An 18,014-nucleotide genomic window follows, 5' to 3' on the forward strand; every position below is an offset into this window, starting at 1 on the left:
GAGCACGCACGTGCGCGCACGCTCTCTCAAAATAAATAAACATTGAAAATAAAACAAAATCTTTAGGCGTCAGTCAGTTGAGCGATCGACTTCGGCTCAGGTCATGATCTCGTGGTTCGTGAGTTCGAGCCCCGTGTGGGGCTCTGTGCTGACAGCTCAGAGCCAGGAGCCTGCTTCGGATTCTGTGTCTCTCTGTCTCTCTCCAAAACAAATAAACCTTAAAAAATTAAATAAAATCTTTTAAAAAATCTTCTTATGAATGATAAAAGACACTCCTGTGACTTGGGACATCCCAAGGGTTTCAAGAGCTCTGTACCAGGAACTGGGGACAGAGACCAAATATATTTCTCATCAAACCACAGGGACCTTGTTTGGAAATCAGGGCTTTGCAGATGTAATTCAGGTAAGGGCAGGGATGAGATCATACTGCATTGGGGAGGGGGGTGGGCTAAATCCAGGCGAAGTGTCCTCGTAAGAGAAAGAGACACAGGGACAAGGCCAGGTGAAGACAGAGACAGAGGCGCAGCGATGTAGCCACAAGTCAAGGAACGTGTAAGGGTTGCCACCAACCACCGAAAGCTGGACGGGAGACATGGATGGACAGCTTCTACTTCAGGACCTTCGGTGAGAGCCGCCCCGCCGATACCTTGATTTCCGGACTTCCTGCCTCCCGAGTTGTGAGACAAGAAATTTCTGTTGTTTTAAGCCACTCAGTCTGCGGCGGTTTGTTACAGCTCTCCTAGGAGAGTAATATTGCTACTATTTAATGTTTTTAAAGCCATCTGTTCTCTTTTTTCTACTTATGTGTGTTTTTTAATCTTTTTTTTTTTTTAAAGAATTTTCTTTTTTTGAAACAGCGCATTTATTTCGCGCGCGTAAGAGAGAGCGCACGAGCCGGAGAGGGGCAGAGAGAGAGGGAGAGAGAGAATCCCAAGCAAGCTCCCCGTGGTCAGCGAGGAGCCCGACACAGGGCTCGAACTCACGAACTGTGAGATCGTGACCTGAGGTGAAATCGAGTCCGATGCTTGACCGACTGAGCCACCCAGGCGCCCCTCTCCTTGTGTGTTTCACCACTCTAAGCACCAGTCGTTGCTCTGTAGGTGAGGCTTTTCCAAATGCATGGTGACATAAGACACGGGCTGAGCGTCGTGTCCTCGTCCTCCTTCCGGTTGCTTCCCTAAAACCAGGCCTTTACCTCCATGCTGCGCAGCGATCCTGAGGAGCCAGTAGTCCCCATCGTGGGGTGCTATGGTCGGCAGCCACCCACAGATCTGACTGTCCCACGAGTCTCCGAGCCAAGTGCTGTCACCCATCCACACCCCGCCAGTCCTTTGATGGCAGCTGCTGGGGGTCAGAGAGGTGCCACCCCCAAATACGCCACTTGAGGATGATTTTGAGCTGAAGGCAAGTGAGATGCAAAAGAGCTCTTTGTCCTCCTGTTTTCTACCTAAAAGCAGGGCATCAATTTCCTTTTAAGAAGGTGACAGAAAGTTCCCGTTTTGAAGGTGTCCCCTTTTCTCCTGTGTCGGGAAGAGAAGGGTGACTCATCACTGAAGACGGCGAGGCACCAGGGTGAGTCTGTATAAACAAACCTTAGGAAACCTTACAAAAATAATCCTTATCTTCCATTAGTTTCCACCGTATATTTCCTAGTCATTTCCCCATAATTTACTCATCCCTGCAAGCCCAAACTCCCTTTTCTTTGTTAAAATGGTATATAAACCCCTGAGTCGAATCACTCTTTTGAATTTCACCGCTTTTCTGAGCGCGTAAATATTAATAAAAGTCGTGTGCCTTTTTCCCCGTTAATCCGTCATTTCTCAGTTTAATTCACAGGCCTCAGTCACTGACTCTAAGAGGGTAGAGGAAATGTTTTGCCTCCCTGACACAGTAGTGGGCCCCCATTTCACAGACAGAACATTGAGGCTCAGAGAGAGAACAGGGGGAAGCTTTAGACTGTAGCGAAGCAGTTCCTTTCAGCCCTGAGGATGTCTGGATCTCTCAGATCATTGTCCCCAGGTAGGAGGCTGCCCAGGGCATTGGCAGGGTATACTTGGCTTTCAGAGTCCCCATTTCCCTGCCCCTTCTGCAGCCTTCCAGATGACGTGGCTGAGGCCAGAGACTGAGGGGATGTGAGACCAGGGCTTAAGCCAAGCCACCCTCTGCCTCTTCCCCTCCTGATTCCCTCCCTCTGAGTCTCCTGGGCAACTTACATTTGCCCCAGCCTGAAGGTTGTGGGTGATGGAGTCCTGGGGTCCAGCCTCCCTGCACGCAGCCTCAGGTTTGGGCCCAGGGGCTGTGGGGGGCTCTGGCAGGAGGACTTGTTCCCTTGTGGACAGATGGCTGCGGTTTCCCTGGTTCCAGAGGGAATTGCACGGGACAAATGTGCCGAACAGCTTCAGCACCACGGGAGGTGGGCCTTGGCCAGAGGCCAGCCCTGCCTCGGGCAGACAGCTGGCCTCGACGTCTGTGGGGGGTTGTGACTGGCTTCCTACCTGGTTAGCAAGTGAAAACCCTCTTTCGCTTTTTGTTGGACCGGTCACTTCCTAGATGTCATTATTGTGGAGGGAGCTCGGCCTGCCTTGCCATTTGGAGGCCTTCTCAGGCTGCCTGCTCAGCCTTCTTTGCCCATTTTAAGCTCGAGGGTCGAGGTCTGGAGGAAGGCCTGTCGAACTTTCTGCTTTGGTGCTATGGAAATAATGGCTCAGGTGGGACGGGGGACGCTCTGAGAACAGCAGGTCTCAAAGGGGTCCGGGCCCCTGGGGCGGGGGATATCTGTATTACCCACATAAAGAGACATGCTTTGGAGTCCTTGATAATTTTCTTAAGAATGTAAAGGGGCGTTGACACCAAAAAGTTTGGGAACCACTTACGTAGGACAAGGGCCCAATCTGGCCCACTGTCTGTATTTATAAATAAAGTGTTTTTTTTTTTAATGTTTTATTTATTTTTGAGAGAGAGAGAGAGAGAGAGCGCGAGCTCAAGTGGGGGAGGGGCAAGGAGACACGGGACCCGGAAGCAGACGCCAGGCTCTGAGCTGTCAGCCCAGATCCCCACGCGAGGCTCGAACCCAGGAGGTGGGAGATGTTGGCCTGAGCTGCAGTCGGATGCTTGACTGAGCCATCCAGGCGCTCCTGTAAATAAAGTTTTATCAGAACACAGCCACATTCACTTGTTCGCATGTTACGTTTAACTTTCACAGTCTTATTATCATTTCGATTTTACGGCTGGAAAAACAGAGGCACAGAGAGGTTAAGTCACTTTCCTCGGGTCACAGAGCCAGTGTGTATGCGGAGTTGGGAGGGGCTCTAGGGAGGGTGGTGGCGCTAAGCTCCCCAGGGTCCAATGACTGACCCGAAAGTTGGGGTGTTTCCTTCTTCTGGTGCCCTGATGTTCCCTGAGGACCATCCCCCCCTCTCGTCTGCAGACTTTGTGGGATGCCCTCAAGCCCTTTCTAGGGAGAACGAGGAGCTGCCTTTCTGCTCAACTTGAACAAGGGGGTGTAACGGGTCTTTTGCTCGCCTGAATCGACACAGCCCTCTGAGCGCCAACTCTGACTACAGTTTTGTGGCTATTGCCCGTATTTGCAGGAGCATTCACAGAATAGGCAAGGAGGTGAAGTCTTGACGATGGGGAGGGGGGGGGGCGGGCAACGTGGGAGTTTCCTGTCACCTTCATCTGTGGGGCCAGCTTCTGTAAGGCTGGAGCGGGAGTGTACAGGCAGGGGCACGGGATGGGTCTGAGGGTGGAGGGAGGGCGGGCTGTCAGCCCCTGTGGAAGAACCCCACCTCCACCTGTACCTCTCACGTGCCGCCAGCATCTTGAGCTGGCCATGACCATCCCCCATTACCCAATGGGGGGGCTGCTCTGACCTTTGATCTTTAGGACCTGCCCCACCAGCTGCTCAGATGTTTCCAACAGGAAGTTTCGCTAACGTTTGGGGCCTCACAGGCACTCCCCGGGCTCCCACTGGCCCCATCATGCAGGATGGTCATCCGAGATGATTTATCTTCCAGGATGGCTGCTTGTAGGTAGAACCTGGTTGACAGTAGACGGTGGGAGACCCGGGTGCCTGAGGGTGGAGGCGTGGGGTGGCAGCGGGGTGCACTGCTCTGCCTTCCAGCCAGGACAGCTGGCAGGGACCTGGGTAACATCTTCGGCCTTGGCCTTCTTGGGCTTGTTCAGGTAGCCAGGATTTCTAGGGCTCTGGCCACCAAGCTCTGTGAGGATCAGGGTCTGTCTGCCTCCTTCTTTTTCCTGCCTTCAAACCCTTTCAAAGGGCTTCCCTTCCACCATTCCCCCCTCCAAGAGACCTGGGGAGCACTTTGCAGAGGGACAAAGACCAGTCGATCCAAAAGCCCTTTGATTCAACTTTTTTTTATTTTTTTTTTCTTTTTGAATGTCATGCAGTAATTCACAGTCCCAAGCCCACAGTTTTCAAACAAGGTAGGAAAAAGGAAAAAAGAAACAAAGGAAACCGGTGGTGGTGGTGGTGGTTTTTTTTTTTTTTTTTCCTTTTTCTTTTGTTATTTCAAGCAGGACCAAATGTCAGAAAAAAATGCTTCTTTTCTCAATCATTAATTTTTTTGTCCTTTTTAAAATTGTGTATCTTTTTAAATTGATTTTTCTGCAGGCAGTAATAGTAGGGTTTGGTATAACCAGCAAGCACTCCTGTGTGTGTCTGAGAACGTGTGTGGGATATGAGCGTCTGGTGGAGGGTCTTGTGTGGGACGCTGGGTTTCGGCTTCGCTTCCGGCTTCTCCGCCACAACACGGGCCACCAGCTCGCGTTCACCAGGGAAAGGAAAGATTCAATTGAGATGATAAAACTCATCAATAGAAGCGATTTTTTTTCTCCCCGTTTTTCTTTTAAAAATGTGTTTTTTGTTTTTTGTTTTTTTTAAATTTCCATTTTCCCCAAGGTTCTCCAAAAATGGCTGAGTTAATTCGAATCCCTTGGCTGTATGGTTTGTCTGCCTCCCCCCCCCTTCCAGGGTCCCCCTCGTGGGGGGCGGGGGGAGGCGGGGTTGGGTCGGCTGGGTGGGGCTGGGGGGGCTCATCGCCGCCCCCCCCACCCGCCCCCCAGCGGCATTTCTGGCCGAGGGTCTTCGCGGGCCACCCTGGTGTGTCCGGGTCCTGGGGTCTCCCTCCAGAGTCCGGGGCCGTCCCGGGCCCCCCCCACCCCCACCCCCACCCCCACCCCCCGGGTGCGCTGGGCAGGCGGCAGCGAGGTGGGCCCGCGGCCCGTGCGCGGCTCCTCCCCGCGGGGCGTGTGCGTGGGGTGCGTGGGGGGGCCGGGCGGGCGCGGGGGCCACCTCGCCCGGGCTTAGCACCAGTCGTCGTCGTCGGTCTCGCTGTAGGCTTCGTGCAGGCCTCTCCGGGGGCCCGGCCCGCGCGGCCTGGCCGGTCCGTGCGCCAGGTAGTAGCCGTTGGGGAGTCGCCGGCCGTGCCGGGAAGGCGAGGCGCACGCCGCCGGGCCCGGGGCCCGGGGAGTCCTGGGCGAGCACGCGCGTCGCGCGGGGGGTGGCGCGTCGTAAGCCGCGGCCCGGGGCTCCTCCCCTCCTCCGCCGCCCGGGCCGTCGGCCTCGTCGTAGTCGGAGCCCCGGTAGTAGCCGTGGTGCCGGGGCCCGGGGGGCCCCTCGGACGCCGGCCACCGCGCCCCGCCGTGGCGACACGCCCTGGGGGACTCGCTCCGGGCCGGGCCCGGGCCCCGCCGCTCCATCGCGGGCGAGCGGCTGCTGCCGTGGCCCCCCGCGGGCGGCCGCTCCCCGGCCAGAGGCTCGGCCGCGGGGCCCGGGTACCTCCGCGGGCCGCTGGGGGCCGCCCGGCCCGGCCGCGCCGCCGGCTGCTGTTGCTGCTGCTGCTGCGGGGGACCCGAGCCGCCGGCCTTACGGATCACGGGGGAATAGGACACGTGTGGCCGGGGGGTGGAGGGGGTCTGGGGGAGCTGGCGGCGTCCCCGCCGCGGAGTGCTGGTACCAGATGTTGAGGGGGCTGGGCTTCCACTTACGGAACTACTGCCCTACACGAAAATTGAAACAAAGGAAATCAAAAAAAAAGATACAACAAAATCAACCAGAAGGAGACGGAGGAGACACAGAGGACGGGAGGGAGAGAGGGAGGGGGCAAAGGAAAACCAAAGGGGGCGGGGGCGGGGGCGGGGGCGGGGGCGGGGAGAGGGGACCGGGAGGAGGAGGCGGAGGAGAGGTGGGGGGGAGGGGACACGGGACGTTTGAATGGAAAAAAAGGAGAAAAGCAACAGCCACAGGTAGGAGGAGGAGGACGAGGAGGGGAGGAGGGGGAGGAGGAGGGAGAGGAGGAGTGAGAGACAAGGAGGGAGGGGGAAGTCGAAAACCAACACAACAAAGTGAAAAGAGAAATGAGAAATGGAGTTTTGTAAGTTTCGGGGTTAAATAGCAGAAGTTTCAAAAATTACTCACAGGCGTCCAGAGGACAGAAATCATAATCGAAACAAAAACGGAAGCCGGGTTAAAGGAAAGCAAAAGGCAGCAGGCAGCCAGCGGGGGGCATGAGTCGTAAGGACCACGCTGGCCAGAAACTCAAACGGTGATCCACAACCAAAGAGGAAGCAGCTGCGGGGCAGGGGAGGGGGCGGCAGGCGGGCAGGGGGGCTGGGGGGGAGGCAGAGTGGGGAGCCAGAGTGGCTGGGGGCAGCGTCTCCCCCTGCCCGGCTCCCCCCTGGCTTGGGGACCCCAGTGGTGGGCAGGGCCAGAGGTCACATTTGGGGAATGGAGACCCTGCCTAGAGTGGCTCTCTGGTGTGCCCCCCCCCTCCCCGCCCCCTTCCCCGTCCCGCACCCCCGAGCTGTCTCCCGGGGGCTCGGATCAGGGGTGCCCGGTGCCACACCCACCTGCCGGTGTGCCATGTGTTCACGGCCCTCGCTGGGCGAGCGGGACCAGCGCTGGTCCCGGGCCCGGGCCCGGCCATGGTCAGGCCGCTCTTGGGCGTAGCGTTCCTTGTCCGAGGGTGGGGGGTGGTGGTGGTGGTGGTGGTGATGGTGTTGCCGGTGCTTCCGGTCCTTGGGCCGGCCCCGCTCCTGGTCCCGCTCCTTAGACGGCAGGTCCCCGGACTGGGTGGTCATGCTCAGGTCGGTCCCCAAGCCTGGGCAGAGCAGGGGGTCAGACAGACAGACGGCCATGCAGGAGGCGTGGGTGGCGCACAGGAGGCCTCCCCGAGGGCCCGTGGGCTCTAGACAGGGGCACCTTCTCCGGGACCAAGGAGAGCCTGCTGGGCGTCAGGGTCCCCAGGCTCTGGGCGGCATCGGGCCCAGCTCGGCCGCTTGGTCCTGTCCCCTGAGGATCCTGCTCCTGATCCAGACCTCCTCTTTTCGGCCTCGGTGTTTCCTCTGCTCTCCCTTGTCGTCCCCTCCCCTCCTTCGTCCCCTGGGCCCTGAGTGGTCGCCCACCTGTGTCCACGTCCGTGTAGCGGCCCAGGGAGCGCTCAGAGGCTCGGTGGCCGCGGTCTCGGCGCCGCTGGTGGTGGTGCTGGGTGTCTTCAGGCGGCACCCTCTCCAGGGAGTAATCGTCCAGGCGCCGGGCCTTGGGGCCCAGCACGGAGGCTGAGCGCTTCATGGGGCTGGTGTCTGAGATGGTCTGGGGGGTGGACAGGCCAGCGGGCCGGGGTCAGCGGCCCGCACCAGGCGGTCCGGTCTGTCCCGGCCCCTCAGCCCTCAGTGACGGGGCGTGAGTGTCGGGGGCAGAGTCCCAGAGGGCCGTGGGGCTCGGCTTCTGATCCACCAGGGTCCCGGGACCCTTCTGCCTCCTCCCAGGCCCATCCTGGGTTCCGGCCAGGAGGCCCCATCTGATCCACCCCCGTTTCTCGGAACCACCCCTGGGAGGTACCCCCCAGCCCTGGCCATCCAACCAGGGGCAGGCAGGCTCGCCGAAGGGGAGAGCGTCCCCCAGCCCGGGTACCGCCCGGAAGCCCTGGGCCCTGGGCAGCTCAGCCCGGCGCTCACTCCTGCCTGCTCTCTGGAGGCTGGCAGGCCTCCTGCGTGCTCAGGACCGGGTGCCCAGCCTTCCGGCTCACTGTCCTCTCCTGGGCTAGCCGGGACCGGGCTTTCCTGCCCACCCGAGTCCGGCTCCCGAAGGGAGCCCTTGAGGGGCTTCCCCTGGCATTTGAGGCCCCGAGGGGAGCTGCCCTTCCCCTTGGCCTGCAACCTGGGAGCCTGCCCGCGCTGCACCCCCAGGGGTCAAACCCTAGAGAGGGGCCTGTGGTTCTCTGCTGCTGGGAGAGGAGAGGAGGAAGATGGCACCTGAGGCCATCCCAGCCGAATGGCCGGTGGCTCCGCGCCCCAGGTGGCAGTTTTAAGAGACTTGGGGCTTCTGCACCAGAGGGTCAGGGGTGGCGTCAGGGGTACGAGCCTCTGAAAAAGAGCGGGCCAGGTGGGGCTGCAGGTGAGGCTTCCTGGAAAGATGGCATCTCCCAGCTTGGGGGCTTGGAGGAGAGGGGGTTGGGGGGAAGGGTGGGGGGCAGGCCCGCCCGGCAGGCACACGGAAGACACAACACACAAGGATGGGGCTTCACGGGGTGGGGGGTTGCAGTCTGCAAAGAAAGGGGGGGGGGTCCGAGGACAGGGGAGATGACGGGACTCCCACGAGGGGGGGTGGGCGGGAAGAGGGGGCCGGAGCCCAGCCGGGAGGCGGTACATACACTGAGGTTATTCCCACGTGGCCGGCCCCTTCTCCTCTGTCACAGCCCCACGGGATGGTGCACACAGAAAAACAGAAAGAAGAAAATAAATATAAAAGCCAAGAGGGAGAGTGAGAGGTGGTACACGGAGATGCCAGGATCGGGAAAGAGGAACCCGGGAGGTGGGGGGGAGGGGGGGAGGGGGACGGGGCAAGAGGGTCAGGGAAAGAGGTGTTAAAGTCCCTGGTGTGTGGGTGACCCCCAGGCCCGGCTGGCCAGCCTCCCACGGGCACAGAGGAGACAGACAGGCGACACCACAGACAGACAGATGGCAGAGGCACGAGACAGACAGATGGGATGGCGTGACCACAGGCCCCGGGCCCTGGGCTCCGCCTCATGCAGGGTGCCCCAGCCCTGGTTCCCACTGACACTCAAAAGCTTGGGGAGGGGTGGCCGTCAGCCGTCCTGTCCCAACCCTCTCTTGGGGTCCAGCGACTCAGTCCTGGGGGTGTGGGCGGCGCGGGCGGTGGGGGGAAGGCCTGGCGGGATGACGCTGGGCGGCCACATGCAGCTGGGCGCCCCCCCCCCCCCCCGAGTTCTCAGCAGCCAGAGACCAGGTCCTGGAGCCACCCTGGCCCAGCCAGGCACAGCACAGCCTTGTACCCCGTGCACACGCCATGGCACAGCACACGGGAAGCCTGCCACAGCCAGACTATGCCGCCCTGCCTTGTAGGCTGGGCGGGCAGCCAGCCATGCTTCTGGCTCCGGTGCCCCTGTCCCTGCGAGCCTGGGGCAGTGGGCGCACCTCCCCCCCCCCCCCTCCCCCGCCAGCACTGACCAAGTGGGTGCTACAGCTGGGTGAAGCGGCCACACACAGACACGCATCAGGCATACGTCCCCGTCCCTCCCCACTGGCCCCCACAAAGACCAGACAGGAAATACAAACCCCAGCTGTCCCCAGGCCACCCACCCCCCGCCAGACTCCGCTACCAGGTCCTAGGACCTGCCAAGCTCCCAAGAGCAGACCCACGTGCACACGCGTGTGCGTCCGTAGGTGCCAGAAAGAGCACAAACGGACACGTAGCGTGCGTCTGTGCGTGCGCGTGCCCGGGTGCGCGTTCCCGATCGCCGGTCTCACCTGGCCCTGACGCGTCACCTCCCCCACCCTTCCCGCGCCCCCATGTGTCCTCCATCAGGGAGGAGCTGAGGGCCTCCGGGGGTGGCCACAGAGGGTGGCAGGGCCCTCACCCTGTGGCTGAGGGTGTGGGTGGCCCCCTTGAGCCGGGGTCCCGGAGGAAAGAGACCCCTTGGGCCGTGCGGGGAGGGAGGGGGCCACGGCATCCCCACTGCTGGCCGGCAGGGACCCTGGGGGCCCTGAGTCCAGCCCTGGGGGGGGGGGGTGAAAGCGCTCACCTGGTTTTCCGCGGGGAGGCGGGGCATGGAGGCCGCCCGGGCCTGGCCTTCCATGGGGACGTAGTGCTCGCTGTCTGAGTAGCCGTCTCTGCCCATCTCTCGCATCTCCACAGACTGTGGGGCACAGGGCGAGGCCGGTGAGTCTGGGACCTGACGCTCGGACCCCAGACCCTTCCCTCCTGTACTGCTCGCGCCCGGGAGCTGTGGGGCGGTGGGGGGTGGGGTGGGGGGGACAGAGGCACCTGGGAGTTGGGCTGGCTGTTGGGCAGGTCGGTGGGAGGCCCCCGCTCTGGGCTCCACGTTCCGGTCTTCTGGAACATCTCCTGGGCCCGCTGGGTCACCCAGGACGGGCTCTCCTTCATGCCGCTTTCGTGAGCCAACCTGTGCGGGGGGGACAGAGGCCAGGGTGGTAGTGGGCACTCCAGGGGCGGCTGCCCCCGGGGGATGGCGCCCCCTGCCCTCCCATCCCCACCTTCTGGCCAGAGCCACACTCACAGGCCTCCTCCTGGGTCCAGCTGGGAGGACGGGAGGGCGTTCTGGCCAGGGCCCCCCTCCTGGGTTGGGGACGGGGGCTCCATGCGCTGGAACATGAGCGGTGTCCGATTCTGGGGGGACAGAGAGCAACGTGTGTGCACAGGGCAGAGGCTGGGGATGGTGTTCAAGGCTCAGGCTCTGGCCACGGCTGCAGCTGAGACAGCAGGGGCGCTGTGCCGAGAGTGCGCCACCTTCCCCCCCGCCCCCCGCCAAATGCCCAAAGCAATTCCCTCCTTGCAAATCCATGCGGAACGGGACCACTTCTCAACCCGGTCTGGCCCCCTCATCTCCCACGTGGACCTGGAGATTCACCTCCTCCCGGTCTCCCGGCCCCAGCCCTTACCAGCTACGGCCACCAGAGGGCGGCCACCTGAGTGAGGTCGCTTCCCCCGTCTAAGGAGGAGCAGGGTGGCTCGCGTCTGACTCAGAGCAAAGGTCAGATTGCCCCCAGGGTGCCCAGGGCCCCCAAGGCGGAGCAGATGAATTCGTCCGGGCCACCTCCTTGGCAGCGACCTGCTCTGGGTCCTGGCTACCCCTCGCTGTTCTGGCCTGTCACCGCGGTGCCCGCAGGGCGACGGGCACCGGAGCGGAGGGCGCCGGGGCCCAGGGCCGTACCTGCTCCTCACGCAGGGCCTGCAGCTTCTTGGCCTTGCTTTGCCGGTAGTATTCCATAATCATCATGGCCGCGTAGATCTTCCCCACGGTCAGGTCTGTGGCTGGGGGGGGGGGGCACAGGACGAGCTCGCCGTGGGTGGGGGCCCCCGGAGGCACCAGCCTAGTCCCTGCACCTGCCTCCTCCTCTCTCCCGCCCCTTCCGTCCTGGCGGGTCAGAGCCCGGGGCCGGGCGAGGCACGGCTCTTACACTTGTGAGGGGTGACCAGCAGGTCGAGCGTCTTCTGGGACAGGTTGGGCCAGATGGCCATCATCTCCTTCCTCAGCTCAGCGTCCATTTGCTGCTTGTCGGCCCCGCCTGCAACGTGGGCACAGAGAGGCCCTGACTGCCCGCCCGCTCGGGCTCCAGAGCCCTGGTTCTCACGGGCCACCAGTTCCCTGTGAGGAACTGAGGAGGAATGGCTACGTGGGCCTCGGTCCTGGGCAGGGCCAGGGCCGCGGAGTGGCTGTGTGGGGGACAGCAGACATCAAGAGGGTCCAGCCGTGCAGTCTACCGCCCCGGGCCTCGGTATTCCCATCCGCGAAACGGGACGGTGGCAATAGGAGCCACCTCACCGGATCGAAGGCCACAGTAGGTAATATGCATGTGGGCTCCGGGCAGTCTCTGCTAGAGGATTATTAGCACAGTGGCCCGTGCATCTGAGACGCGGCCCGGAGTAAGGCCAGAGAGGCTGGGGCGTCCCAGAGCAACCCTGCTAGAGGAGACTTCTCCTTCAACCAAGCCTCCCCTCCCCCGGATGTGACTGGCTGCCGCTGCTGGCCTTTGGTCCCTCACCCCAGCCACGGTGGCCACCGTCTCTTTGCCAGTGATTCCTGGTCCCTCCTGCCTGAGTGCACGGGAACATGAGTCTCCCTGGCCCCTGGGACTGGCCGGGGCCCACGTGAGGAGTTCTTTCTAATGAGCTGTGAGCACTGTGAACCGTCACTTTCGGGCCGGGGCATTTGATGGCCAGCGAGGGCCACTCTTGAGTTCTTTCTCCCTCTGGTGATATTACGGATCGTGGCTGCTCCCTCAGGCCTGGTGCCTAAGTGACTGACGGACAGAGCCCCCTGCCGACCCAGGGAGGACACACAGCAGGAACGGGAAGCAAATCTTTGTCGGCTGGAGACCTTGGGGCTGTTTGTTCCAGAAGCGGCACGTTCTCCTCCATCTCGCCTGAGACACCAACCTGGCCCCAGCGCCATTTCGGAGCCCCCAGCCCCGGGCACAAGGGCACTGTTCCTGACTTTTAGGGGCAGGCACGGAGCCACAACAGTCACAGAGCTAGAGCAAGGGCCGGAAGGCCCCCTGCAGGCCAGATACGGACCCTGCAGTTGCTGGATTGTGGGGGGAGGCCCAGCAGGTGTGGGGAAGGGCAGGGGCCAGCTACCCACCCCTCCCCCACCACAGAGAAGCATTGCAGCATCTCAGCAGCCACCCCCTGGCGCATGCCCGCTGAAGAGCTGCTCCGCCTGGGGAGCCCCAAAAGCCCGCTTTGCCTCTCCTGGCCCGGTGTCTGCCTCTCTGCCCTTCCTCCCCCCCCCCCCCCCCCCCACCATTTCCCCGGCCCACCCTTGGGCTGCCCCGGCCCAGCTTCTCCGCGGATGCGGGCCAAGCACAGCCATCTGCCAGGCACTCTGTGGAGTTTTCACTCATCTTCTCCCATGTGACTCTGGACACGTGTCTTTATTTCGGGAAAAGTCTAGCAGAAGGGGCTTTTTGTCGATGCGCAGGTAAAGCTCAGTGCCTGTGCTGGAGTGAGAATGTTGAGGCAATGCGGCACTTCGCTGCCTGGGTTAGCACGGCCGCCTCTGCTCAGGTCTCCATGTCCGCCCCCCCCTCCACCACCAGGGGGCGCCTGTGACCATCCCCGTCGGTCACGGGCCTCCTCTGCTTGGAGCTCTTGTGATTGCCCACGCCCTCACCCTCACCATGAGCCCAGAAGGCCCCGCGCGATGTTCCTTCTTTTCCTCTACTTCTGCCCTTGCTCACTCTGCCCCAGACACACCGATCTCACTGTTCCTCAAACACACCAGGCACGGTCCCGTCTCAGGGCCTTTGCACAGCCTGTATTTCCTTTGCCAGGATCGTTCTTCCTGCAGATACCCGCATGGCTCCCTCCCTTACCTCTTTCAGGTCCCTGCCCGACCTCTTTATCAAACAAGTCTTCTAGCTGGCCTCCCCAGCTAAAAACAGCCCTCCCCCATCCTCTTTGACGCCCTCCTGCTTTCTCTTCTTCCCACACATCACCTCATGATGTCATTCCCTATCTCATCCGCTAGAGGGCGAACTCCCCTGGTCAGGTCTTCCTTTACACCACTGGCGACGCAGGGGGCTGTGGTCACCAGGGGCCAAGCTGCACGGGGGGGGGGGGGGGGGTGGGACTGATGGGTGGTGGGTCAGGACTCAGGTTGGGAGGTCAGGACTCTTGCGGGAGACCCTTGGGACCCTTGGGAAAACCCCCAGTGTTGTTAAGCTCTCAAGACCCTAGACACTAACCTATAACTGTTTCTCTTTCCTTACGGGAAGTGGCTGTCTGCTGTCCACTGTGGCTAAGGGAGGTGCCCAGGGTCTCTGTGGCTCCTTCTCAGAGACACAGGAAGGGAGAAAAGAGAACATAACATTTCTTATTAAAAGCCACTTTCTCTTTAGGGCTTATGTTTCCCGCTTCTCATGAAGAAAAGGAAGACACCTGGCATTAAGGACTGAAATGTGTCCCCTCCCCCAAATCCTGGTGGAGCCCCAACCCTCCAGTGTAACTGCATTTGCAGACAGGGCCTCTCAGGGGGTAATTAAAGCTACATGAAGTCACAGGGTCGTCCCTAGTCCAGTAGCACTGGTGTCCGTCCCTATAAGGAGAGAGAGAGAGAGAGAGAGAGAAGGGTGCCTTGGTGGCCGGTGAAGCGTCCGACTTCGGCTCAGGTCATGATTTTGTGGTTCGGGAGTTCGAGCCCTGAGTTGGGCTCTGCGTTGACAGCTGGGAGCCCGGAGCCTGCTTCGGATTCTGTGTCTCCCTCTCTCTCTCTCTCTGCCCCTCCCCTGCTCGTGCTCTGTCTCTCTCAAAAATAAATTTAAAAAAAAGGAAGGGAGAGAGAGAGAGAGGAGAAAGGCCTCACCAGGGATCAACCCTGCTGGCACCTTGATCTTGAACTTCCAGCCTGCAGACCCGCGCGAGAAGACACGTCTACGGCTTAAGCTGCCGGCTCCTGGCATCTGTGGACACCGGGGGCTGGGTCGTTCCTGGTTTCGGGGTGCCCACGCGCTATATGGCGGGGGCTGAGCAGCGTCCCTGGCCTCCACACATCCAGTTCCTGCCAGCAGCTCCCTCCTCAAATCCTGACCACCAAACTGTCCCCGGACATTGCCAAGTGTCCCCTGGGGGACAAGACTGCCCCCCCACCCCCCCCACCCGAGAACCACCACCTTCAATCACATCCAAGATTGTAAGATTGTCAGTCGCATTGAATGAAGGGAAATGTCCGGGGGATTTCAAGGTGGCCTCCCGCTGAGGTCCCGGGGTTCCCTGAGGGCTGAGGCTCGGACTTATTCGTCCTCCAGGTACACGATTACTACGGGGGGGGGCAGGGGCAGGAGCAACAGTCACCCCCAAACCAGGTGTGATCGGACCCCAGGGTCCTCCCCTCCCCCGGCTCATTCCGCAGGACTCTGGCCTCAGAGAGGCGGTCCCTGGTCTCAGCGTGACAACTAAAAACGTGCCCGGACATTGCCAACGTCCCTTGGGGGCAGACGGCCCCCGGGTGAGAGACTCCCCAGCCGCCGACCCTGCTCTAGCCTTTCCGCAGAGTTCCAACCTTCCGACACATGACACGCTCCGCGGACTCGTCGTGCTTGTTCGTCGCCCGTTTCCCTGCAGTCCCGTGAGGGTTGGAGGTTCCCTGGTCTTTCACCGCCGTGTCCCACATATGGGCGACGGGGCTGGGCACACAGCAGGCGCTCAATGAGCGCTCTCATTCAACGAGCCACGGCCAACGGCCATCAGTTTCAGGCAGGTAACAAGAGGCCAGGAGGCCACCCTCTCTGGTGCGGGCAAGGCAAAGCCTTTTAGCTCCCACGAGGCCCACCCCAGAACCTTCCAAGTTATGGCGGACCCCACCTTCAGAGAGAGTCTGGTCTTCGGGGGGATTAAAGGGTGGGACAGTGGCCTCTCGGCTGGCCAGCTATGCGCAGTCTTGAACAGGAGTCCGGGCTGGCCCTGGGTGGGGTTAGCCGGGACTGTGGCCCTTCCTAAGACAACGGCAGAAAGCGTTTCTGTTTCTAGGAAGCTGAGGTCACCCTGCGTGTCGGCTACTAGTTGGCTCTGGGCTTATCTTTTCCCCATGCGACCCCTCCCCTCGCCCTGCCCCCAACCCTCCCAGTGACCGGGCTGGCAGCACACGGGTGACTCCGTGTTTATAAAGCTCTCGCTGGGGGCGCCTGGGTGGCTCAGTCAGTTCAGCGTCTGACTCTTAATTTCAGGTCACGATCTCACGGTTCGCGAGTTCGAGCCCCACCTCCATGCTCACGGTTGGGATTTTCTGTCTCCCTCTCTCTCTCTCTCTCTCTCTGCCCCTCCCTTTCTCCTGCTCGAGCTCTCGCTCTTTCAAAGTAAATAAATAAACATTAAAAAAAAAAAAAAAAAAGTAAAGCTCTCGCTTTCTGCTCAGCGGAAGTCAGAGTGTTAGTGTTCGGCTGGGGGTTTTGATCCGATAACTGGGTTTATGTTTGTTCAGGCAGGTGGTCGGCCCTGCCCTCATCGGCTGGCTGCGGGCAGCAGGAGGGCAGGGGGGCAACGAAGGGACACAGACTGAGTCCCTTGGAAGGAGGATTCGGGAGTTCAGACACAACATCGAGGAACAAAAGAAACTTGAAGAGAGAAGGACTTTCCCCGTATAAGGAAGGATGAGACGCTCCTGGGCGGAGAGAGCGGAGGGGTGGGGTGGTGGGGGAGGGACAGACAGACAGAGGAGGGAGGGGCACAGACATAAAGGGGACACAGGGGTGAGCAGAGGGACTGTGTCCTCTCTCCCAAGCATCTAGCTAAGAATGGCCTCCCAATTTGGGGAGATCTGGAGAATGACACAGGTTAATCTGTTCCCACATGCTGTCCCCTGCCTGCTGGACAGGCGCTCAGTGTGTTTAGAAGTAAACTGAGCTGTTGGGAAAAAAGAAAAAAAAGGTGTTATACTTTGAGCCTGCCTGAGACTCTCAGCTGAAATGGCTGTGATTGTCATCACTGTTGTGACTGTTGTCCCCACACACTCAGCCGACCTTCCTTAACCCCAGAGACGGGCTCAGCTGTTCCCCGAGGAACTCCGGGGGGGGGGGGGGGCCCTGGTGCCTTTGTCAGCGTCAGGACGGAGGAGAGGCCCTTGGCTCAGAGATGTTGAGGGCGTGACCCCCTGGGAACTGAGTAGCATCTGGAGTACGAGTGACAGCAGTGACAGCCAACCTCAGGCACATTCCCAGGAGCCCCTGAAATCCTCACATGGGGAATCTGGCAGGTGTCCCAACGACTGGCCTTACTGGGGATCCACAGAAGGTGTCCCCGTGGTAAAGGATAACTCGGCACATTCCGGAAGAAAGGACTGGTCCCTGGCCGCCTCCTGGGAGGTCACTTTCTAAAGTGTCCTGCGTGATAAAAACCTCTTTGTTTATCTGAGGGCCTTGGGCCACTCAAGATGGCTTATTCTAACAGTGTGATTTATGGTGGGGGGGGGAGGGGGGTCTGGGCCATGTGACATCATTAGTGTGACCTCTGGAGTGGCTGGGGTCTGAGTAGCTAAGGTCGGTCAGGCCTACGCGAGCAACCCCCAAGGGACACTCTGGTCACCGAAGCTCAGGCAGGCTTCCCTCGTCGGTAGAATCGCACCGTCACACGCGGTCGTGGGGACACCGGGAGCCGACTTCTGGGTGCTGCCCGCGTAACTCCACCAGCAGGGGACCCTGACCCATGTGCCTCTGCTTTGCACGTTTCAGTTTTTTATTTTTAAATTCTACTTATTTATTTTTTGAGAGAGAGAGAGATCACAGAGAGAGAGAGAGAGAGAGGGAACCGTGCTCAGCAGGGAGCCCAACGTGGGGCTCGATCCCACAACCGTGACATCATGCCCTGAGCCGACATCAAGAGTCAGCCATCCAACCAACTGAGCCTCCCAGGCGCCCCTCCTCTGCGGATTTTAACCTGTGTCCTTCTGCTGTACTAAACTGCGACCGTGAGTCAAACAGTGCCTCTCAGTTCTCAGTCTTTCTAGTCAATTACTGAACCCGAGTCTTGGGTTCCCTTGGGACCCCTGAACAGGGCTCCCCAGAGAGAAACAGCAGCCGGGCCACCAAAGCATCCCGCACCAAGAGTGGGTGTGCTGTTAGACCCGTTTTACAGGTGACGGAACCAGGGCAGGCCAAATTCTAAAGCCGCCCCTGCCTCCCGTCCTAAGATTCTGGCTGTCCAGTCAAACGCTGGTCCAGGGGACTGCTGTGAAAGGGCTCTGCAAAAGTAATTAAAGTCCTGAGTCGGCTGACTGTCAGACCCAGAGCTGATCTGGGTGGGCCTGACCCAATCAGGCGAGACGCCGAAAAGCCGAGTGTTCTCTCTGGCTGGCGACAGAAGTCAGAGAGATGTGGAGTGCACGAGAGATCAGCCGCGTCCCCGGGCGCTCAGCGTAACCTCTGGCTAAATCCCAGCGAAGAAACAGGACCTCTGTCCTACAGCCACAAGGGACTGAATTCTGCCAAGACCTGAATGAGTTTGGAAGTGCATTCCCCCC

General features: G+C 60.5%; 1 protein-coding gene across 14 annotated transcripts in view; it reads right to left on the reverse strand.

Moving 5' to 3' along the window:
* Positions 1–5,217: 5,217 nt before the first annotated feature.
* Positions 5,218–18,014, reverse strand: part of CACNA1A (calcium voltage-gated channel subunit alpha1 A) — a 282,973-nt gene continuing 270,176 nt past the window's right edge. For 8 of the 14 annotated variants that reach the window (XM_045046609.1, XM_023246121.2, XM_045046583.1 and 5 more), the window contains 9 exons: positions 11,461–11,568; positions 11,214–11,314; positions 10,560–10,669; positions 10,307–10,445; positions 10,065–10,178; positions 8,673–8,708; positions 7,426–7,612; positions 6,871–7,121; positions 5,219–6,021 (listed from right to left, as the gene is read on the reverse strand). In XM_045046609.1, the coding sequence (XP_044902544.1) occupies positions 5,326–6,021; positions 6,871–7,121; positions 7,426–7,612; positions 8,673–8,708; positions 10,065–10,178; positions 10,307–10,445; positions 10,560–10,669; positions 11,214–11,314; positions 11,461–11,568 (1,742 nt within the window). In that variant the 3' untranslated portion in view covers positions 5,219–5,325. Of the gene's footprint in view, positions 6,022–6,870; positions 7,122–7,425; positions 7,613–8,672; positions 8,737–10,064; positions 10,179–10,306; positions 10,446–10,559; positions 10,670–11,213; positions 11,315–11,460; positions 11,569–18,014 lie in introns of those variants that run through there. The other 6 variants (XM_045046579.1, XM_045046590.1, XM_045046581.1 and 3 more) reach the window with 4 other exon arrangements.

The sequence above is a fragment of the Felis catus genome, chromosome A2, assembly GCF_018350175.1.
Source record: "Felis catus isolate Fca126 chromosome A2, F.catus_Fca126_mat1.0, whole genome shotgun sequence".
Taxonomy (NCBI): Eukaryota; Metazoa; Chordata; class Mammalia; order Carnivora; family Felidae; genus Felis; species Felis catus.